We start from the raw sequence: 25,493 nt of genomic DNA on the forward strand, positions 1-25,493 counted from the left end.
TAAAGTCAACACAACTGAACTTAGAGCTTTATGCAAGGGGTAAAGATGAAGAAATCATCAGGCATGCAACGCATTTACGATGGCATCCAGCAGAAAACAGACACTCATTATACAGGAAGCCCTCCTTTGAACTGCCAATGGATCTACGTACATGAGGACGTTTGGACTCTTGCGGTACCTTCCTGCTCACCAGAACTGAGATCCATAAGAAGTGGAATGAGAACTCTTTTCTGGACTGAAGACCAATGCTGTAAGAACGCAGGGAACGCATACTGAATCAGCCCACTTCATCCACTCTGGGGACACAGTGCAGAGGTCATTTTACCATTCACTTTTGTAATATATATTTATGTTGGGCATTTTGTGTATCAAGTACTGTGTCTAAGGCTGAGGAAAAAATGTAGACATAACTGACTTGGTTTCCACAATTTGATGGCTCCTTGGGAAACAAGCAATAATCAAATAATCCAAGAGGTACATGTATTTAAGAAAAGTATAGTAAGTACTATAAAGAATGGGTTCAGATTATATGAGAGTTTATAGATGGGACCAGAGTGAGAATAGAGGGGTAGGAATGGTTTTCCTGAAGGATGGAGGTTTGAGATGAGATCTGAAGAGTGAGTGGAATTAACCAGATGAAGGTTTGGTGGAGGTCTTTCTAGAGGGGGAATACAGCAAAGATTATATTGAAAAGAAATCTGACATTTTGAGACGTTGAAGAGAGCAGAGTGTGGCTCAGACAAGGAAAAAAGGAAGTATGGTAGTGGAAATGATAGAAGGGCAGGCTGGAGCCAGATCACACAAGAACTTGTAAAACATCTTGGGAGCAAGGGGAAGCCTTTTAAACACTTTAAGCAGGTATGTGACATTATCAAATTCATATCTGAAAAAAATCTATCTCTGGTTGCATTATGGAAAATAGTCAGAAGTAGGTCAAGAATAGATGGCGGAAGCCTCACTTAGGAATATATTTCAGCAGCCCCAGCAAAAAAAAAAAAAAAAAAAAAAAAAAGGCATCTTGAAGGAGTAGTGATATAGTAGAGATGGAAGAAAAAGCATGATCTGCACAAGGGTTGTGGACTGTGGGTGGAAATTTCTATAGTGCAAAACAATGTCATAGAAGAATCAGACTGTTTCTGAAGCCTCCAAAATTATGCACATTGATAGATCAACTCACAGACACTAGGCTAAAAGAACGGAATGAGGGTCTTTCCACCTAGACCTCTAGAGCTGTGAATCTTGTTGGAAACAGAGAGGGAAATGGCAGTTTTCAGCTGAGAAGGAAACAGAGGTTTACGCAGATAATAGACACCAGAGCAGCCTTATCCAGCAAGAGTGGGAGTTAGTGGCACCAAGAGGGAGTTTCCCACTGTGGCACAGTGGGCTAAGGATCCAGCACTGCTCAAATTCAATTCCTGGTCCAGGAACTTCCATATGCATAAGAGTGGGAGTTTGTGGGACCAAGATTTTAGTTCATCGCTGTGCAGATAGAGGGCTACACATCGATTTTCATGCATTTCTTATCCTCTGAGGCTCCAACTACAACATTAAGGAAAGAACCCAACTGTAACAGCTTCTCTTTGGAAACAGAGAGATACTTAAGGTGGCTGGAGAGAAATTCCGGGAGTCAGAATGGCATATTAGAAGGAGATTGAAGTTAGGTAAAGCTCTCCCACTTTCCAACCATATTACCTTGGAAAAGGACCTATACATTTGAAAGTTTTGGTTTCCTCATCTACAAAAAAGGGTAATTCTGGCTACCTCAGACATCTTGTGAAAAGTAAGTATAGTTAAAATACCTAATACAGTGGCTAACTCATATTAAGTATTAAAAATTATTAATACTTATAAGTAGGCACAGCCGAGTGATGAGAATGATGGTGATAATGATGATGATAGCAGTAACAGTAGTAATACCTACTCTTTACCAAATACCCTATCCTCTGCTAAAACCATAATAGGGATTAATTTATATAACCCTTAATTTAACCCCACAAAGTAAGTAACGTGATTACCCAGACTTTACAGAAAAGGAAGGTGGACGCTCAGCGGCAGTAAGTAACATTCCCAAGACTACTGAGTAGTAGCGTCTGGATTCAAACCTAGGAATTCTGACCCCAGATTTCTCCCATTCTTAACCACTGTGAGCCACTCTCTCATTTACACTCTGGAGCAGTGGGGTGTTACAGAGAGAGCACACGTTTTTTTACACCATGAAGACCAGTATAAGTGCTTAGTCCACTATTTATCAGCAACGACTTCAGAGAGGTCGTTTAATCTCTCTTAGTTTTAGTTACTTCATCTCTGAAACAGAGATTTACACAGAAGTTATACCTGGAGATGCCTGCTTCTGTGGCTAAAACATAGTCAGTGTCTATAAATGAAAGGTGAATAAGTAAATAAATGAGCCTTCATTACATGAGTTTAAAATCTTATGTCGGTGTTTGTGAATATGATGGACCAGTATGAGTACAGGTGTATGCTTCTGCAGCCTGGAAAATAAAAATGTCAGCAGTGAGAACAAAATAGAAGAGTTGGGGCAAGGGCTCAAGCTGGATTTCTATATAGTGGGATTGTCCCCTGTCCTGACATTCATAGAAAGAGGGAAAAGAACTGAATCCAAGGTACAGCAAGCTAAAAAACTCATTCCCCCTTTCTTTGAACTAGTACACATTTTTTTTTTTTTTTTTTTTTTTTAGGGCCGCACCCACAACATATGGATATTCCCAGGTTAGGGGTCTAATCTGCGCTACAGCTGCTGGCCTACAGCAGAGCCACAGCCATGCCATATCTGAGCCATGTCTGCAACCTACACCACAGCTCACAGCAACACTGGATCCTTAACCCACTTAGCGAGGCCAGGGATCAAACCCGTAACCGCATAGTTCCTAGCCTGATTCATGTCTGCTGCATCATCATGAGAACTCCCTGAACTAGTACACATTTTTAATACTAAAATGAAGGTATCAATAGACAAGATTTATGGAAAATTATAATCAATTTTCTGAGGAAATGGACCCATTTCTAAATCTCACTTCAAGAAAGCCAGAAGGCCATTAAAGAAATGCATCACTAGTATGGCAACACATTTGTACTTCCTAGCACAAACTTCAATATGCATCTTTAAAACCCAAAGGGAATGCAAAGCTCAATTTTGCTTTCATGGGAGACTAACTGCTGACTGAGGATGTGGCATTTAAAGCATACACCATGGAAATAAGATTGTCTGAATCATGGCTTCTTCAGGCCTACTCAGTCTGCTTGACTGACAGGTCCAAATTCATTTATATAGAGAAGATTTCCTTGATGAGGAAATTCAACATATGACTAACTGGGAGATTGTAGATAAGTGTTAAGGAATGGCATTTCCAACACATTTGGCATTTGGTTAAGTATGCATGATTAAAAACCACACACACACACACACACACACACACACACACACGCACATACAGAGTTGGTTGAGATTTATTTTCCTCCCAATTTTCATAGACTGTAGCCTACAGAATAACACACATAAGAATGTAAAGGTGGAGTCTGTGGGGATTTTCAAAAAATAGCTCAGTAAATATTTACTGTGGGCTCACCATGAACCCAATGTTGGGCCACGAAACAGATACTTTGCCTTAAGGGGTTTATATGTAAGTCAGTCAATACCACAGAGTGTGTTTGGAACTAAAATAGAGCAATGTAGACAAGGTGGAGTGGAAGGTGACTAATTTTGCTTGGGGCAGGAAGGATTCACTGAGGAGGTTAAACTAATATATGATTTTGAAGGCCAAATAGGAATTCTCCCCTGGGACCACAATGGAACAGGGCAGAGAAGAAAACATTCTGTTCCAAGGAAATAGGTCTGCACCCAAATGGCAGAGTTTGTATTATCCCAAAATGGTATAAACATTTAGGTTCATTGGGAAAAGCAGTCATGCATCTGAGAGGCAGTACATTTTAATGAAAAGAAAAATATATTGGACATTAGCAATCTGTTCAAATCACTTAACCTTTCTGGTCCTCATCTGAGAGTTGAAACTCTAAGTTCCTTTTTAAGTCTAACATTCAATGATTCTGTTAAGATCCTAGAATCAAAGGGCTAAAAGGAGTCTTACCCATCTATCTCAAAGATTGGTTATAAAAACCCCTTCAGAATTTCTTGATCAAGAATCTCATTATCCATGGAAAGAATGAGTTACTTTAGCCTCCAAGACAGCATTGCTCAAGAGAAATAAGAGAACCAAAATGGGAGCCATATATGCAGTTTAAAAATTCCTAGTAGTCACATTGAAGAGTAAAAAGAAAAAAAAATGCTATATTTTATTTAACCTATATATCGAAAGTATTATTGTATCCAAATGTAACTAAGAAAAAATTTGAGATACTTTACTTTTTTCCCCATACTAAGTCTTCCAAATATAATATATATTTTACACTGATAATGATCTCAGTTCAAACCAGCCACTTTTCAAATGCTCAGCAGCCACATGTGACTAGTGGCTAATCTCTTGGACAGCACAGCTCTAGAGCTCTAGGGCTCATCTTCAAAAACTGCTAGACAGCCCTAGGGACACCCACATCCCTCCACCACATGAAGTTAGGCTTGAAGTTAATTGTTACTGTTGACTGCGATGTTGACTGCCAAGGCTTTGTTTCCTGAGGAGTGTCCCTGGGGAGTAATAACACCGCCCTTAATTGTACTTCAGCAGAAAGGAGGATGGGGAATTCATGTTCAAGTTATGTTGGTGGTTGGGGTGGACATCACTGAAGAAGGAAGGAATCTGCCACCTTCTAGGTTTCCCTTTTGTATAAGATACTTTGCAGCACTTGTGAATGTTTGCACATGTAAGTTGCACAGTGAAATCTGTGTCTATATGATAGACATTAGCATCCCATTGGATGAATGAGGAAACTAAGGTAGGATGGTGATACGAATAGCTCAGACTCGAACAGGTGGAAAGAGGTAGAGATGAAATTCAAATCCAGGGCTGTTATATTGAAGAGGCAGTGTTATTGGAGGTAACACAAAATTCCAGAGCATTGTAGGCGAAAGAGTCCAACAACCCAAAATTCCTCTTTGGAACTTTAAAGCCCTGCCTCTAGGAGTTCCCATAGTGGCTCAGTGGCTAACAAACCTGACTAGCATCCATGAGGATGCAGGTTCGATCCCTGGCCTTACTCAGTGGGTTAAGGATCTGGTGTTGCCTTGAGCTGTGGTGTAGGTCACAGACCGGCTCAGATCCCATGTTGGTGTGGCTGTGGTGTAGGCTGCCCTCTGCAGCTCTGATTCGACCCCTAGCCTGGGAACCTCCATATGCCACCAGTGTGGCCCTAAAAGACCAAAGACAAAAAAACAAAAACAGAAACAAAAAAAAAAACAACGGGGTGGGGGGGGCCTGCATCTAGGCACATCTTCACAAGCCTGGGCTAAGTCTTTCCTAAACAGTACTTGAAGTTTATCTCTCTCAGTTGTGTTTTCCCTTGGCTAGACAACAAAACTCTCTTCTCTATCATTCCCTCCCAAGACTACCAAATCAAAACAGATTCTACCACTTTCACCTTCATCTTTTTACAAAGGGGCCATGTTTCTACTCTTTCTGATTATTGACGTTTTTGCATAAACTCTCATGAAGAGAAATCAGGGGTTCTGCAAGGCAGTATGGTATATCTGGGAAGGACTGGCTCTGTCATCTTCTTGCTACATTACTTAAGCACATTCATGAACCTCTCTAAGTTTCAGTTTCACAATCTCTTCAATTAGGACAGTAACAATTCCTTGACTCATTCCCAAGAGTTGGCCTCTTCCCCATACCCAACCCATTATACACTGCTGCTCCTTGACTCATTCCCAATAGTTGGCCTCTTCCCCAGGGGTTGTATCTGTCTATCTGAATAGTCTTGGTAAGAGTTACACATAGAAATAGGACCCTGGGGCTTTTTCTCCCTCAGCCTACTCAATGGAACTGCAGTGAAAAAGATAGATGTTTTTGTGTGCTCTTTTTCCTGGTGGATATATTATCCCTTAAGATTGTGTCAAAAATATTCTGCCTAGGATATTCCTGAGAGATTTTACGGCAATGACCATCCCTCCCACCCAACCTGAGCCCTACATCCTGCCTCTAGCCATTTCTGTCTTACAGGCTCTGCAGACTGTGGTGCACACCAGGGACCTTGGCTTTGTTTAGCCCTGAAGGGGGAGATAATGAGAGAAGAGGTGAGAATCACCTAGTGCTGTGAAAATCAATGTTATTGACTGCTGGACTAAAGGAAAGGGGAAACAGCCTTGCTGATTGTGGTGGACTGGAAAGAAGAAAAGGAATGAGAGGTGGGCAGTGAAGTCTATATAATGAGAACAGGCAGACAGCCATGAGTGAGTCTCGTTACAGATCAACAATTCTGTCTTCCAGTCTCCACCACCACCCACCCCATCCCTCCAGCCTCCACTGCTCTAATCATTTTGTAAAACTATCTTCTATCTTGTTTATCTGCACAAAAACAATGTTTTAGATCTAAGGGGAAAAGTAAGTCCTTTTCACAGCACTGGCCAAGTCTCACTTTTTATTTAACACATTATGAATTTCTCTTATCTGTTATTTGCAATAATTGAATTTTTTGAAGTAATCAACTCCTTCGCTAAAAGTTTCATCATAGAATTTTCTTTAGGCAGAATGATTTTTATTTCAAATTCAATTCAATTCAATAATTCATTACCTACAACACACAGACATAGATACCATTTCTTAATAATGGCTCTGCACCTTGTACAGAATACAGGGTTTAGGACATAAGGGAGACTGAACTAATGTTTGCTTTAAAAAAATAAACCAAAGATGTGGAATTCATGTTCTAATAAAGGAAATAAACATGAGTAAATACTGCCAATATAAGGGATACTCATTACACAATTAATAGAAAGTGCTATACTAGTAATACAAAGTATAATATATGTTATACCAATGATACAAAATAATACAAAATAATGAAAGGATGGGAAACAGAAATTTCATCTGGGAGAAGAAACAAACTGGCAGGTTCTAGATGACCCAGACTGTTATTATGTAGCAGAGAGAAAAGACAGATATCTTTCTAAACTGAAGTAATAGACTAAGCAAAACAAGAATAATGACAAATACTTTTATACTGTCCTAGAATTTACAAAGTGTTTTCTTATTCTGTTTATGCTTTGTAACAACACTACAAGGTTCAATAAGTGTGTTTTGGTGCTGTTTTAAGGCATCTTTTGTGTATGGAAAAGATTATTTGACGTTCTCCTGATTTACAAAATTAATTTAGTTTTTTTAAGTTACAAATTCGAATCTTAGCTGCAACTTAACTTTATAAGGTTAATTTATAATTGCACTGTTCTATTTATAAATCCAGTAAGATTTTTACAATCAAGTTTTCTTGATTTAATTTAATTTCCCTTAAACAATTTAACCTGCATTCATAAATTTCATAGATTAATTTCTTTTTAAAGTACTTTATATGAATAAAAAAACAAATCTTCCCAGGTATTTAAGTAATTCTTTTATAGTTAATAAATGAAGTTTAAAATATAGGGAGTTTTAAGATTTATTATATGTTTCAATACAATTCACAAATAGTCAGATTATATTTTCTACCTTAAAATTTCAAGTCAAAATAAATTCCTTGATTCTTAAAGTAATGTGTTAAATACTCTAATCTAGCAAACTATCTTTAAAAGTACAAATACATAGGCTGCCAAAGATATATAATTATTTTATAGTATAAAAATATTACTTAAAAGGTTTGCTACCCTTTATTATTCTAGAATTAATAATTTTTTTTCAGGATTAACGACCTCTGCCCACTAAGGAAAAAATTATGCAAATTTTGTGATTGGTTTCCCAAGAATTTTCGAGGGCTTCTTATTTAGTTGACTGAGGTTGTGTATCATGTAGAGATCTTGGCTGGGATGTGTATAACTGCAGACACTGAGGGTGATTTTTCTCACCTCCTCAACTGTAAGACTAAATATTGTTTTACAGTCTCTATTCTCATGAACTCCAATTTTTTTTTTTTTTTTTTTGTCTTTTTAGGGCCACACCAGTGGCATATGGAGGTTCCCAGGCTAGGGGTCTAATCAGAGCTGTAGATGCCAGGCTATGCCACAGCCACAGCAACGCCAGATCTAAGCTGCATCTGCAACCTACCCCACAGCTCACGGCAATGCCAGATCCTTAACCCAGTGAGTGAGGCCAGGGCTAGAACCCACAACCGCATGGTTCCTGGTCAGATTCCTTTCCACTGCACCACGATGGGAACTCCCAAAATTTTAGAAAGAAATTGGGTCCTAGCTCATATCCCCTCGATTCAAAATATACCGTAAGGGAACCATCAGCAACACAAATTCACAACTACCAAGTTTAAAGCAAATCTTCTTCACTGCTTCTTTTGGCATTACACTGGCTTTCTTAAACTATTTAAACATCTTCTGAATAGGTCCTGAATATCTCTGAGACTGTCTGTTTCAAGCTTTGTACATGATATTAGGTGGATGCTCTGATCACCATCTCAATTAAGACATCTAGCGATTAAACATCAGAAATACCAAAGTTACTTACCTAGCAGTGTGGCAGACTATTTTCTAAGTGGAGATGAATTTCAAACCTAGGTTTTCTACCAAACATCTATTTTACACATCTCCTCTATGGCATGAGCAGCAGGTGGAGACGTGGCTAGAATGGAATTTGGCTGCCTATGTTGAGTTTAAGTGGGGTCTGCCAGGAAGCAGTTATGGAAAGGTGGTTGAGGCCATACAGTGAGGTTGAAGACTTTTGATGGCAAGAGGAAAAACAAAGTTTTTGAGTGGAGAAATGGATCGCCAGGTCTTATCTGTTTTTAGACAAATAAATTGGGTGCCCCCATAGGGAGGACACATTTGGAAGAGAAACAGAGGGAGAATAGAAAAGGCAGTCAGGATATGCCTGTGGCCATACAGTGAGATATGATGAGAGCCTTCGCTGAGGAGAAAAGAGGTAGAAAGAAACGGGAAGTGGAAAAAATCATTCAAAGGCAGACAGTTTAGTTTTTGCGAACTGATTAAATTTCCACTGGGGCTAGAGAGTCGAAAAAGTAATATCAACATTCCCATTCTAAATGCCTAGGAGAATAGTAATGATAAATAAGGAAGTTATCTGGTTGGCTTCTATTTAAAATAATCCTATGCGCGCGCGCACACACACACACACACACACACATACACACACACACAACTCAAAGCAAATTATTTGGTGGTTTGGGTGTAGAGACATATTAGGGGACTAGCTAGAGAAGTACATTTGCATTAAGTATACATATTTTGAAGTTCAATGGCAATGATCCTTTTGAAACTCAGACTCACCATATATTTTTTTCCCCAAACTATCTCATTTCAAAGCTATGCCAAGGTTACACTTGAAAGCTTTCTAACCTCTGCTGAAAAGTAATGGTCTGAGAAAATGCTTTCAGTCCCTGTCTACCTTTTTATTTACTTTTCAAAAAAAAAAAGCTCCCCTATTATGCAGCCATTTAAAAAGATGCTTATGAAGAATTATTAAAGGCATGAGAATGTTTTTATGACACGGTATTGAGCAAAAACACAGGGTACAAATAATATACCTGAATCCTAGCTATATTAGACACATAACTCATCACGTTTATAAACACACATGTATACACATACATAAGGAAGAATGAAAAAAAACACAGAACTAAATTGAGTTTCAATGTTATGAGCAAGTATAAATTTTTTGTCCTTGTTTATATTTACATAATTTCTATAATGAGCATACACTACCTTTATAATCTTAAAATCAACTGAGATATAATGCATATTAACTCATGTACAACTGATTCCTAAATTTACTTGTCCTGAAAAGTTTTAGAGAGTTCAGATTATAACTTAATTGACTAAACATCCAACACAAATGCACAGGGCTCCAAGAAGATTCAGGAACCCACTTCAGAAATTTACCTTATTATCTTTCTTACAGGCTCACTGCATACCTCATGGCCTCATTTTCCTCTTTGAATCTAAGTATAACCTTAAAAAATAAATAAATCTAAGTAGAACCTTTAAAAATAAATGTCTATATACACTTTTAAAACAGCATGTAAATCTAAGTACACCCATTAGAAACTAAACAATAAGTAAACAAAACAAGATTCAAAATTTGTCTCCTGCTATTCATCTTTCATTTTTAAAAAGATATGCCCTCAGCTTCTTTCAATTAAATTCTGCCTATTTTGAAGTTGTCAGTCATTTTATGAGTCTAAACAAAAGGAAAAGATCTAGTTTATATTTGGGAAATATTTAGGGCCAGATCTTCCCAGGGTCAAATGTTTCCTTTTTTATTGTTCATTTTTCCCTTTTCAATTCTCAAGTGCTCGGTTCTCCAAGCAATACCAATTTATTCTGGAAAGTTGTATTACCTCATTTACTGCACTAATGACAGGTGCAGAGTTGAACAAATAGGCCTCTTTCAAAAGGCACCCGTACTTCATTTGGTTATAATGTCTCTTCAATATAAGCACCCCCAGATTCAATGGGAGGGTATAGGTTGTAAGACCTATGGAAATTCTTCTGGGTAACGGCAGAAACTATGATATGGCCAAATCAGGGGACACTGGGGGGATCTGCATTGGATGCAAAATCTAACTAGCCAGAGGATAGCTCAACAGAGTTACTGAAAATAAAGAGATGCAAAGCAGATCAAGAGCAGTCAAAAGCCAGACTTAAAAGTCAGAATATCAAGTACAGAGGCAGGGTCAAAACTAAGAGTGGTGTCCTACCAGGTAATGGCCAGCCCCAAGCACTGGTTCCTATGTCTGGCACTTATTCTGATAACCACAAATTACTTGTGTGAGGACCTGAATAACTAAACCTCTGGGACTGAGTCCCTCCACCTGTAAAACAGGTTTAATAACAAAACTTCTCTTAGGGTTATTTTGAAGATTAAATGAATGAAGTACTTTGAACAGTGCCTAACACATCCTAAGCACTCTCTAAACACTAACTATTGCTATTGGGCATTCTGAGGTATGTATGTGGATGGGCTAAGTTTCAAGGAGCAGTGCCAAGGAAGTAAGTGCTGAACCATGAATTGCCAAATGAGTATATTAATCGGTAAATGAACCAGCCTCCCTGTTCAGTACAGGACTTCCACATATTTTCTCTTGGTGCGGGCTGGCTCTTGTAATTTGTCATCTTTTACTCGCATATTCCTAATTGAGGTGCTATGTTCCTCAAAACAGGGGATACATTACAGTGTTTTAAAATTGTAACTTACCACCCATGCTGCATCCTTTCAAATTCATTGATAACACTTATATGTGGACTCTATTTTTAAAAACGATGCAGGGAGTTCCATTACGGCTTAGTTGGTTACAAAACCAACTAGTATCCATGAGGATTCAGGTTCAATCCCTGGCCTCTCTCAGTGAGTTATGAATCCAGCATTGCCGTGAGCTGTGGTGTAGGGCACAGTCATGGCTTGGACCTTGTATTGCTGTAGCTGTGATGTAGCTCCAATTTGACCCCTGACCTGGGAACTTCCATATGCTGCAGGTGCAGCCCTAAAAAATAAAATAAAATAAAGTAAAATAAAATAAAAAAAATAAAATGATACAAATGAACTTATTTACAAGACAGAAACGTACTCACAGATCTCAAAAAAAAACTTATGGTTCCCAAAGAGGAAACATGGGGGTAGGCTAAATTAGGGCCTTGGGGTTAACATATACACACTACTGTATATGAAAGAGATAAGTAATAAGGACCTACTATGTAGTACAGGGAACTCTACTCAATAATCTGTAATAACCTATATGGGAAAAAAACCTGAAAAAGAAAAGTATATGTGTAACTGATTCACTTGGTTGTACACTTGAAACTTACACATTGTAAATAATAATAATAACAATAATAATAATAATTCCAATAATTTTTTAAAAAAGGATTCAGGCACCAAGAGGCTCACAATGTCACACCACCACTACCACCAACACCACCATTTTAGTATAAAAGAAACATGAACTCTAAATGAGGTAAGAAAGTTCTTTGGGACACTAGTCCTCTATCTCCTTGGTCTACTGGCTTTCTGAATAAAGTCACTATTCTTTGACCCCTCCCCCCAACTACAAAATTTGAAAAAAACCTAAAACCAAACAAAAAAAATTCATTAAAAAAGGTACATGAAGAAGTCTGTTTTAAGTTAGTCAGTATAAATTATATTTCTTCAATCATTTTTATGATTATAAAACATTCAGTAAACTTTGACCGAAATTATAAAAAAGAAATGAAATTTCAAAAGTCAAAATAGAATAGAAAATATTCAAAATGGATAGCTTTTGGTGAAGTTAAGCACTACTTTGTGAAACTTGTATAGAGTTATAATTTTTCATTTATATTCTTTATGGGTTGCAGTCAAAAAAGTTTTAAATACTTTGGCTACGCATGTTACCTAGGTAAATATGAACATATAACAGTTTTTCAACAAACTTGCTGACTCACTGTTTTTTGGGTTTTTTTTTTTTTGTCTTTTTGCCATTTCTTGGGCCGCTCCTGGGGCATATGGAGGTTCCCAGGCTAGGGGTCGAATCAGAGCTGTAGACGCTGGAGTCACAGCAACGCAGGATCCGAGCTGCGTCTGCAACCTGCACCACAGCTCACAGCAACGTCGGATTGTTAACCCACTGAGCAAGGGCAGGGATTGAACCTGCAACCTCATGGTTCCTAGTCGGATTCGTTAACCACTGTGCCACGATGGGAACTCCCTGACTCACTGTTTTAATTCCAAACAGAAGTTATAAGACAGTGTGACAGTGTTTCCCAAATTTGTCTTATGATAAGAATTACCTAGGGTCATTCCCAGATTCCCAGAGATTCTGATGTTAGAGAAATACTGTCTCATTTATTGCCATAAAAGAGGCAATAATTTGCCATTAGAGAAGATTTTGTTGAAAACAAAACCCATTCTCCCTGTTGCATATCTATTTTATTTGGTGGTACCATACCTAATCCAAAGAGACACTGTGCAAAATGTAGTAAGCTCTGTGAGCAGCTAACATTCATTCATTCGGCAAATATTTATTGATCATTTGCAAAGTGCAAGGTAATAGGGTTGCAAAATCATATAAGACATTATCCCTGTCCTCAAGTAGCTTAGGATAGATTTATTTCAGAACTAGGGGGGGTCCCCTGAGGATCAGATCTGAAGTCAAAAATAAAATGAAGACTTGAATGCACATGTATGACACAAGTTTTGCATAATCTATCCATCAAAATGTCCACAGAATTAAAAAGCCTTAAAACTGCAATGCAACCGTGTATGAAAGCATTTTTCTCTACTTAATACAGATCAAATACAGAGAAGCTGAGGACCAGGACCCTACAGCTGAGGAGAACTTATAACCAGGGCAGGAAAAGACAATGAAGAAGATGAATACCTAAAAGTAAAATTATATACAGAACTGGACAACTTGCCCCCAGTCTTACTGGCACCAACCTAATTGATCCAAACTATTAACATCCCTTATCTGGATTACTGTAAGAAGTTCTAACTGGTCTCCCTGTGCCAGCCCTTGTCCCCTTAGAAGTCTCTTTTATATACAGCAGCCTGAGTGACCTGAGCCAAGTCATGTGACTCCTTTGCTTAATACCCTACCTGCTTTCCATTTCACTAAAAGAAAAAGCCTAACTTACAAAGCATTCCATGATCTGCTCATTTTGATATCGTTTTGACATTTCTCTTGCTAGCGACACTGGCTTCTAAGACATTCCTTAAAATATCACACAGGCTCCCACCTCAGGGCCTTTGCACTATCTGTTACCCTTTCCTACATGGTTAATCCCTTCACATCCTTTAGGTCTCTACTCAAAAGTCACCTTCCTAGTGAGACTCTCACTAACTTCGTTAGCTAAAACTGTTACTTCAACCCTTCAACCCCTACTCACATTCACACCTTTTTTCTTTTCTTTTTTTTTTGCTTTTTAGGGCCACAACTATGGCATATGAAAGTTCCCAGGCTAGAGGTGGAATCAAGAGTTACAGCTGCCTGTCTACACCACAACCAGCAACTCTGGATCCGAGCAACATCTGCAACCTACACCACAGCTCTCAGCAATACCAGATCCCTAACCCACTGAGCAGGGCCAGGGATCAAACCCAAGGCCCCATGGATACTAGCTGGTCTCCTTACCACTGAGCTATGATGGGAACTCCCACACTTTTGATTGATGGAGCCATCCATGTTTTTCTTCTTAGCATTTATCATTACATACCATAAATTTTACTTAACTATGTTTTTTATTGTGTGCCTACCTCACAAGCATGTAAATTCTATAAGGATAGGGATTATTGTCTATTCTACCCTGTATTTTTAGCAACTAGGTCAGTGCCTGACACATAATACATGCTCATTAAGTATTTGGTGAATGAATGTAGAATACAGGAAAAAAACCTCACCCTCTGACTCTAACCATCATTCATTGGAAAGACCTCAAGAGAAGGAATAGTAAAGTCATACTAGGTAAAATATATGCAGTTTTATTACTTAATTAATTCCTTATTTTATTTTTAAAAAATATTTGAGGTATCTGTGAGACACTAATTATATTCAACTATCTATGTTATCTATCTAGGAAGGTTTTTATTTTATTTTATTTTTTTTTTTTTTTTTGTCTTTTGTTGTTGTTGTTGCTATTTCTTGGGCCGCTCCCGCGGCATATGGAGGTTCCCAGGCTAGGGGTTGAATCGGAGCTGTAGCCACCGGCCTACGCCAGAGCCACAGCAACGCGGGATCCGAGCCGCGTCTGCAACCTACACCACAGCTCACGGCAACGCCGGATCGTTAACCCACTGAGCAAGGGCAGGGACCGAACCCGCAACCTCATGGTTCCTAGTCGGATTCGTTAACCACTGCGCCACGACGGGAACTCCTAGGAAGGTTTTTAAAGCTGTTTCAAGGCCTGATTTAAAAGCTGGCTGCATAGGATACTAATAGCTGTAACATTGCACAAGTTATTTTTGTTCCCTAAATTTGTTTCTTCATCTACAAAATGATGATGATGAAGATGATGCTTATTACATTATAGGTCACTGGAAAGGGTTTTGAGAGAATATTTTCAAAGTTATTGGTATAGTCCATAGCTCATGCTAAGAGCTTGACAAATGGTAGCTGTTATCACCATTGTTCATTATGTTATTTTATTATCAACTTTTTGTATCATTTTTTAAAGTTTTGAATTAAAGAGACAAATTAGAAATTATAAATCCAATGTTTTGAGTAGGGTTAGGTATTATAAATCCAATATACTGAGTAGGCTCACAACCATTTGAAGGCCATTACATTGGGGCCCAGGGAAATTAATATACTATTGGCCTCCTAAAAGAGATTATTCAGCTGGAATCCTGAGAAAGATCACCCCTGATTTGGAGGGCCATGAATGTTATGTAAACTGTCTACACAGGCTGATGAATGATTTCAAGCCCTATCAACAACGAATAGTGTATATTAAAAACATCAATATGTGGGACCACCATGGAATCTAGCAAAGAATAGGTGTTAGCAGCATAAGTAGAAAAAGTTTCTGCAAATTTCCCTTTCAATTAGTCCCTCAATCATTTTTGTGAATTCCCAAAATACAAACTAAGGAAAAAAAAAAGAAGAAGAAATTAGTATACAGTTCCTGTCCTCAAAGTATTTAAAATCTAGTTCAGGTGAGACAATACCAAAACATAAAAAAAGCTAGTAGTCAAAGATAATAAAGCTAGTATAATACAGATGATGACAGAAGGCAATATGGGATTTATTGCCATGAATGATGGAGAGATTACACTCACTTAATCAAAGGAGGGATAAAGTAAGGGAATTAGTGTGGCTGGAGTCAACTTATTGGAAGACAGATGCCCTGTACTATTTTTTTAAAAGAAGGACAGAATTTAGATAAGCATGACTATACAGAGAAGGGATTCCCATTGCAGAAAACAATTCTAGCAAGGGCTCAGAGGTAGAAAACCAGAGGGTATCTGGGAAAAAGCTGTTTCACTGAGCAAACCTGGTAGAAATGAGCACGATGCATGTCTGAATTCTGGGTGTTTAGGCATCCAATAAGTTGTTTTCATGTGAATTATTGATTCTTCCAACCTAGCTCTATAACCTGCCTTGCAGGTTATGGACATGACTGAGGGCAAGTGGTTTGTGATTGCCAAATGCAGCACTCAAACCCAAGCCTATATGACTTTAAAGTCTGTCGTCTCATTTTTCCTTTATCTCAAGATAATTTAACAAGTACTAATATTAAGGTAACTAAATCTGGAAAGAAGCTAATTAAGTAATAAAGAGAAATCTGAAACTTCATTAATGCAATCATTTAAAAAATATATATTAAGCACTTACTATGACCTTGGCACTGGTCTTGATATTGATATGGATGTGAATAAAACAAACTCAACTTTCAGCTTCCATAGAGTTTCCACATTAGCATATGTGTACATGTGGTAGAGATGGTAATAGTTGTAGGAAAGGAGACATTATATATGGATATGCTTCTCATCAACTACAGATATCTTATAAGTGGGCTCAATTACTAGAATTTTATCCTGGTTCTTATTAAAGCCAACCCTGAAGTCTTATTCCTACTTGGTGGCCTCAACTTTATCAATAATGAATTGAATTAATTGAGCTCTTATAGTCCAAGAACTTTTTTTTACAATGGTTACATGACTTCTTTCACATAATTTTAATAAGTGCAAGAGCTAAAATCTTTATCCTTATTTTATAGATAAAAATTGAATTTCAGGTAGGTGAAGAGAGTTTCTTATACACAAAATGTCTATACACAGATGGAGAAGACAGACCTAAAGATTTAGAACCCACAAAACCAATGCTTTAAAATCGTTCTGCCACGCTCTTTTTCTAAAAAGCTCTTATATTTACCCTTAAGGAATTTCAAAAATAAAAGAGCAGAATTCTTGAATCTTTGGGGTAGACAGGAGGATGTATAGATCTGAGACCCATACTAGGTCTGCTTCTGACACACAGTAGAACAGAATAACTGGCTATTTCCTTTCTGTACCTTAGTTTTCTTATCTGTGACATGGGTCTAATCCTGCCATTTATATTTCAGATATTGTAGGTTTGCAGGTATATGAGTATGTATAAAGCAGCAGGATGAAAGGAGGGAAATAATGAGGTGAAGAACAAAAAATTATTTAGAAAAGCAAAAGGCGTCACCTAGGTATGTTGTCATCATCAATATCATTACTTTCTAAAGTAGAGTCATTTCTATAGACAAGATAGACATCTGGTGCAATAAACTTTCTATACGTTTTCTTATCAAAAGAGGTATTTTTGTACAATATAGACAATTTGAGATGGAAGAGGAATTATACACCTCTGTAATGATCATATTGCTCCTTTCATGTGAGAAGACTCTGATTAAATTGTTTTAATCATAATCCCTAAAAAGTGAAAAGATAAACCCAAGCCAATAAAATACGAATACTTATTAAACTCAAACAGCACTAACAAGAAAGCACATAACAGCATTAATATCCTTTGTCTAGAAGTTTTCTTTTCTCTCTGTGGAAAGGTCTCCTAGATACAGGGGCGAATTAACACAATTTCTATGGAGTTAGATTGTGATGATTGCTCAGTTGATTCTCACAGCACTGCCTTTGGTTCCATTTATGTGAACCCTAGCAGGTCATGTTCAGACTTGCAAGACCCCACACTCCATCCACTTCAGTTATTTGCAACTCTCCAAAGTGCTTCTGTTATTCCCTTTACCAGGCATGCCTTCTTTACTCCAGGCTGCTTGGGCAAAACTCCCTTAGCTGTCAAGATTCAACTCTGAGGTGACTTCACAGTGAAAACTTTCTCAATCAAGTCCATGTACAATTGGCCAATGTTCCATTTGGGTTTGTGCCTACAATGGCCTGCATTAATGTCCATTAGTGGTCCTGTATATTTCAGACCACTTATTTGTTTATATATCTGTGTCCTTTCCAAGACTGGAAGCTTCTTGAAAGCAAGGATAATTTTCTATTGATCTTAGTTTCCCAGACTAGCACAGTGCATAAATCATAGCTGTCCTTTAATTTTTTTTTAATTCATTGAATAAGTTTTTTTGATAGATAAATGGTAGTCCATAAATCTGGATTATATTTCAGATTTAATGCCTTGTACATTACCCAAAAAACATATGAAATATATTAAAACATACCACTCTCAAAAAATCTTTTTCACTGTACTAAATTATAAAGGTCCAATTAACAAAACAATCATTCTAGAATAAAACATTGTAACATCAGGGGCTTATTCAGTACAGAAGAACATAAACACGAGATATGGGTCACTGTAACACCAATCACATTAAATTATGGCAACATGAGAAGCCACACACTGTAAAGGAGATATTACCATAACCAAGCAAATAAGTGATTCTTGGCACAATGGAAATTAAATCAAATATTTTTAAAACATAAAATAATATAAACATAATATAAAGTAAAACAAAAATTAAAAATAAAAATACCAGGTAAGACTTTATTGCACCAACTTGGTATTTATCAGACCCCAAGTGAACTGCAAACTCTTTTACAAAACTTGCCATCTTAGAAGGAAAAGATAACCCTGAAAGAAAATTATAAAATATGCAAGAGCTACTTATTGAAAAGCATAAGCATATTTAAAGTTGAGGTTAAACTACTCAAAACAAGGTTAGATATGCTGTATGTGGCAATGTACATGGTCTGAGTTTCTACTGATTAATGTATCAGAGGTTTATATCTTAGTACAGATTCACCAACAGTACTAAGAATTTATTATCCAAAAGTCATCTGAATTAAGATATTTTTGGTAAAACTCTTTTCATTCTTTTGCATATGAACTTAAAAAAATTAAAACAAAGCCCACAAAGAACACTGATAGGAGTTAGCAGAAGAAAGAAAGAAAGAAAGAAAGAAAGAGAGAGAGAGAGAGAGAGAGAGAGAGAGAGAGAAAGAAAGAAAGAAAGAAAGAAAGAAAGAAAGAAAGAAAGAAAGAAAGAAAGAAAGGAGGGAGGGAGGGAGGGAAGGAAGGAAGGAAGGAAGAGAAAGAAAAAAGAAATTTCCCAAAACCCCTATCAAAGGAACTTTGGACTCAGGTTTTCCTGAACTTCTGAAATGTAACAATGAAATGTCATTACAATCATTACCTCTTATAGCTAAATTATTTATGGAGAGTTCTTTGAAAAAAAGTGTGATCTGCCTTCAAAAAAACATAAGGAGGAAAATATTTACAATTCATGGAGCTTATAAAACATACATGCCACAGCAATAAGGTGGAACAGGAAGTGGTGATGGAGAAATCCAAGTTGATATTTGGGCAAACTCCCTAACTTTTTAAATACTTATTTTCATGTTGTTTGCCATACCTATTTTAGGCATGGGAAAAAAAAAAAAAAAAAAAGACTGTTGAAGTTAATCTTAAAAGTAGCAGAAAGTAAATTCTGTAGAACTCTGCAAAATGACCCACAAAATGCTTGCAGGCTGTAGTTGTAAAAGAATTGGTCATCAAAACATAAATACTACCTGTTTGAAATTCAAATAGAAAACAAAAAGGCTTGCAAAAGAGTGAGCAGCAGGGAGCTCTTTAATAAAACTTGTAAACACAGAAAATGAAACTTTAGTACCCAGACACATTAAAATACTCCCTCAGTAAAAATAAAAGGGAAAAAACACTTGACATTGACTTAAAAAAAAATTCTATTTTAGGTATTAAAGCTTAATTGCCTGTTTACTATTTTACTTCTGAAAGGCAATCACTTTCCTTGTGGTTTCCCTTCAATAAGGAATACAAGTTCAAAATGCTAACAGAGGATATAATTCAATTAAATTATGCAACTGGAATTCCACAGCTGGCCTGTCTGTCTGGCTCAGTGCTGAATGAACACCGTGTCAGAAAACCTCTCCAATAATAACACTGTCCTTCCTGACAAGGGGTAAATCTCCCAAACTTAGGCTCAACTTCAGATAGATGCTCATTAGCTACAGCAAGCGAATGTCAGTGGGGTGACAATGCCGGGGCAGCGGTGCTCACACAGCCCAAGCAAGCAGTCCACCCAGAGCTGAGAATTCGTATGATCAATATCACCAACTTCCAATGATAATAATTTGTTTATATGAACAGAACGGCCAGGTCTCCCACAGATCCCATCCTAATGCCATTACAGCCACTAAATTTAATCCCCGGCACTTAAACAATTAAGCTGCAGGAACACAGGCAGCTCACAGCACTTTTTAAAAGAAAGACTTTAAATCCTAATCTAAAGCATGCTCTATGGTTTTCTACCTCCTCTGATTTCTTGGTTCTGGCCTACCTAAATAATTTTCATCTTTTCCTCCCCCCACTCCACCCCCCAAGTGTGAGCGTGAACCTGAATTGCAAACAGTTAAACCTGAAGGTCACTTCACAGCAGCGTTCCAACATGCTCCCCGGCGAGGCTGCATGGCAACAATAAAACAAAGCCCTTGCAACCACCTGTAATAATCTGCCTGCTCAGCCAGCAATCCGAAAAGTCCTGAAGCTACACAAGGTAGACATTTTCTGCAGCTGATTTAACATGTATATTGTGCCCAGTGGCCGGCTCGCCTCCTCTTACCTTCACGTTAGTCCGGAGTGCACAGTAACATGCAAAGAACATTGCAGTAAATAAGGAGCATATGGACCGGTATTCAGCTTCTCAGCACAGCGCAAGCCCCACACACACGATCCTGGGCATGTGCTACTAAGGAGCATCCGTTCCCTCTGTCAGTTTGAAAATGCATTGATCTCTGTTTTCTCTGACTACAAAACGACATGTCTTGAAGGCACTGAGTGAGGGCTCAAAATCTCTTCATTGGCTATATATAGCATTGTGCCCAGTAATTTCAATTAGCCGAGAATTCAGCATCTGAAAGTTAAGACTTCAGTTGCTTTTCCTTCTAGCATTTTAAATCACTGGGTTTAAAAAAAAAAAAAAAAATCGGGAGGGGGAATGAGCTCACCCAGGAAGGAGGGGGGTGGGTGGGAAAGGTGAAGAATTGAAATTTAACCAATGAGTTACTTATGTTTCTGGAGAGCCCTGGTGTTATCCTATTAGATACTTTATAAGGGGATTGCATCGGGCAGACTGTAAATGAAGAGGAAACCCTTTTCCCTTTGGAGGTTTAATATGAGCTCTGCACTATATTCCAGGCTATTCTGATGCAGCACCCTGTTTGGCAAATACTACCAATCACTGCAAGTATGTCTCATTCTGCTTTTCCATGTGGAAGAGGAACAAGACCTAAGGACCACTGTCTCCTAAAGTCCCCTAAAAATGTAAGCTGGGTTCCCCTGGGGTGATTTGCAGTTACATGGCTGAGAAGTACCACCTTCTCTCACTTCCCTGTCCTGTAATAGCTGTTACATCTTACAGGGGATGTTTAAAGTTGCTCGGCTCTTAATAAAACTAGGCATTCAATTTTCCAAAACTAACCTTTATTGATAAATGGCAATGGGTAATAATAGAAGGTGGGATTAGAAGGAAGACAGAAGATTCCAGGGGATAACGTAAGCACAGATTCAGTAGCTACTGCTGCTGAATGTAATATGTTCAGCTGGTTCTGGAAGGGAGAGGAGGAGAAAGAAAACTAAAAGCTTCTGTCCCCATGAATCCATAAGGGGGGGGGAACTTCAATCAAAAACCTCCTCAGATCCTACTGTTTGTTGTCATTCCTCTCAGGCACTGGATGCGGCAAATTAACTCAATTTTTACTGAGTCAAAAGGACAAAGTCCAATTTAGGTTCTAAACTCTTATTTCCAGCTTTAGGAAGCCCTCATGCTCAGCTAGAATTCTAAAGCTATCTGGCGAAATGCAAGCAGAAATGAACAGTTCTCACTGCAGCAAAAATAGTAGGAGGAAAAAGAGTGGTTTGTCTTTGCCACGACGTTTCCCCATCAGCTTACAGCAAGAGGGAAGATCAGCATAACTCACTAGAAAAAGCTGCAGTGACTTTTAGGATTTTTCTTTCATATGTTTTGCATAAGCCACCTCCCCTCTGGAGGCTGCAGTGGGGCTGAGGCACTGTCAGAGCCACTGGGCATTTCTTCTGGGCAGCTTCAGGAGGAAGCAAAGAATTTAAGAGAGAGAAATTAAAAGAAGACGAAAAGCAGGATTTTCTATTTCTCTCTTAATGACAAGCATTCAGAAAGTGTCGTCAGTTCTGACTAAATAGCTATTTTGGGCTGTCATTGTTTGTGCCTTTTTTAGGAAGGAAAAGGCAATCTTGTCTTAAGCTAGAGATTATTTAGCATCCTAAGAGAAGGCAGCCACTTAATTTGATTTCCAGTTCCGTCCGTCATATCAGTGTAGGTAATTACAAATTGCAACACAACCAGGGACTTCCAGGACATCAGAAAATTGACACGGATGCCCAACTCTTCATCATTTCACAACTTTTATTAATGGCTTTAAATGCAGAACCAAGCATTTCAGTCAATAAGACTTTCTTCTCCTAAGGTCATAGCAGGTCACGTTTCCTGCAGCTCTTCCCAATAAATGAATCCAAACATAGAAACTCAATGCCATGGAGAACACAAAGGAGAATTTTTAAATGATTTTCTCCTTTGGGAGTTCAAAGGATTTTTAAAAACTATATTTTCAATCTGTGAATAAGTATTGTTCATTTTTTCCATTAGGTATAGTGGGCAAAAGCAACTTCACATCTTTTTTTTTATTATTATCTTAATACACACTAGGATATTTGGATGGCCCAGGAGAGAGAGAGACAAAGACCTGAAAAATGCTCAAAGTCTCAGAACAGTTCACAGGAAAGGATTAAATAAAAATGAAGTTACAGGTGAAAAAGCACATGTAGGCTTCCCTGATAAGGCAATCAGTGAGGACTTGTGGTTGACTTAGGAGCAGTGTTAATGTGTATACATCCCAAGAAAAGGCTCTTAGACTTACACACCCCCACTTAAAGCTCACACAAACACTTATTCATCCCATAGCATTCCAGTAGAGACATGTACTGTACCTGTACCTGTCGATTTACTGGTCAATTTCCTAAGTGAACTAGAATAACTAACATATTAATCTTAATTTATAGATGCAGAAAATGAGGCATTAACTACAAAGACAATGTTCCCCTCAAACCTATTCCCTATTTGTAGGCAAAGGCTTAGACTGGGCACATACCTGCTAACAGAATAATATTTACAGTCATAGAAGGAAATTATAACTGGCTACATATTTTTAGTAGTAACACAATAAATCTAGGCTCCAATGCTCACAAGCAAAAAAGTCCTAGAAAATTCCATCAGATCCTTTCTTTCTACCATTTGTAAAAAGGAGATTTATAAAAGGGGGATAATTCTGAACTCATAGTGTCATTGAGATGACTAAGGATGAATTCTGTCACCAAAATAGTCCAGATGGATCAAAGACTTAAGTATAAAAATTGAAACCATAAATATATTAGAAGAAAACATAGATTTGGTTTTGTTTTAGATTTTGTGTAATATGGGATAGAGAAGAGTGAAAGCATATAAGAAAAGATAAACAAGAGTGAGTATATAAATTTATAAAACTTCTGCTTGGCTAAATTATGTACAAAGACAAGTGACAAACTGGGAAAATATTTGCAACATATTCAATGGAAAGTTTCCTTAAAATACAAAGAATTTTTATAAATCACTAAGAAAACATATAAAACTAAATGAAAAATTAGACAAAGACCATAAAGTGTCAATGCACAAAAAGACCACACGGCACATTAAAAATGCTAATGGAGATGCATTAATTGGTGGAAACTTTTTAGAGGGAAATCTATCAGACATTAAAAAAGCACATTATATCTCTGATATAATAATTCAATGTCAACTTACAGGAATTAATCCAAGATAGATATATAGATACAGAGATATAAATATGATAAATATTAATTAGTGCAAGACTTACTTGAAAGATTACAATTTATCTATACTACAATTTATCTATACTACAATTTATCTATACTACTACTACTATATAATTACTAGAAAAATATAAGGTACGTGTACACATTCCTGTATTGGAATTATTAATTGTAAAAACAAGTCACTTAAGAGTATGTATGGTGTGAGCTTCTACTCATGTTATATTCATATACAAGTGTGTTAGGGCTATGTGTGTTTGCATGTGTGTGCATGAAATTTTGACATCAATCATTGAGAACTGGGACTTGGCTTAGGTGAGGAATAAGACATTACCTTTCATTTTTCATTTTATACTCTTCTATATACTGCAGAGATCTCACCCACAATGAACTATATATACAACTATTCTCTCTCGGTAAATGAGAGAAACAGACACAGGAGAGGAAAAAATATTAGGACATGTAATTGCATGGCATTCAGTGAGCACAGGTCAAGGGATGATCATGATGCATGGGATGGAAACCTACCAACTTCTGAGTTGATATGCAGTCCTGAGTGCCCCATTTAGTGAGAACATCTCCCTGGAATGCATGTAATTCTAGTGTGCATAATATAGTCTTAAAGCATGACCCTTAAACACAAGCCTATTACTTTATTTGGTTCTTAACAGAAAAAGTGGCTATCAGGTAAACTTGAAACTAGGCAATTTTATACCTTATGCATTGAATTTAGAACCTGACTTCCACATCTATTTGTATTTCTTTCCTTTCTTTTCCTTTTTTAACCATTTTATCCTTTTTATTTCCATGTGTGTATCTTTTTTTTCTTTCTTAGAGTTTTATTGAAGTATAGCTGATTTACAGTGCTGTGATAATTTCTGCTGTACAACAAAGTGATTCAGTTATACAGAGTATTTTTTTAACAATGAGCATTGCTATAGACTGAATTTGTGTTCTTCCCAAACCCATACGTTGAAATCTAATCCCCAATATGGTGGTATTTGGAGGTGAGGACTTTGAAAGGTGATTAGGTCCTAATGAATGGGATTAGTATCTTCATTAAAAAGGCCCAAAGCTCCCTTGCCCCTTCTACCATGTGAGGACACAGAAAAAAAAGCCATTTATCTATGAACCAGGAAACTGACTCTCACCAGACACCAAATGATCTGGCACCTTAATCCTGGACTTACAGACTCTAGAATTGTGAGAGATATATTTCTGATGTTTATAAGCCACCCAGTCTACAGTATGCACCTACAGCAGCCCGAATGGACTAAGACAGGCACATAATACTTTTTAGAATATAACCTAGTTTTATCAAAAAAGGTTTTTGAAAATATTAAAGCAATATCCAAGTCTAATTTATTAATATATGATAATAAGAACAATAATGTTGATATAGACAGATAATTCATATCTCTGGACAATTTTTTCTTTATGTGTAAAATCAGATTAGACTACCTAGTCCTTTCTTTTAGGCAGAGTAACTTTCATAGTTTGCTTGATTTTTGTTTTATTTAGACAAAACAGATAGGTATGCTTAAATGTTAAGGATCCTTTAGGTTTTACTCCAG

At 37.4% G+C, this 25,493-nt stretch overlaps 1 protein-coding gene across 31 annotated transcripts in view; it reads right to left on the reverse strand.

The window, feature by feature from the left end:
* Positions 1-25,493, reverse strand: part of DLG2 (discs large MAGUK scaffold protein 2) — a 1,974,117-nt gene that overhangs the window by 1,354,974 nt on the left and 593,650 nt on the right. For 5 of the 31 annotated variants that reach the window (XM_084975558.1, XM_084975552.1, XM_084975549.1 and 2 more), the window contains exon 1: positions 20,639-20,975. The exons of the other annotated variants lie outside the window; for them this stretch is intronic. In XM_084975558.1, coding sequence (XP_084831684.1) covers positions 20,639-20,680 — 42 coding nt within the window. In that variant the 5' untranslated portion in view covers positions 20,681-20,975. Of the gene's footprint in view, positions 1-20,638; positions 20,976-25,493 lie in introns of those variants that run through there. 31 annotated transcript variants of the gene reach the window in all.

Source organism: Sus scrofa, chromosome 9, assembly GCF_054392235.1.
Source record: "Sus scrofa isolate SSC_HxYL_T2T_F1_AM1 chromosome 9, Sscrofa_HxYL_maternal_Yorkshire_Landrace_v2.0, whole genome shotgun sequence".
Taxonomy (NCBI): domain Eukaryota; kingdom Metazoa; phylum Chordata; class Mammalia; order Artiodactyla; family Suidae; genus Sus; species Sus scrofa.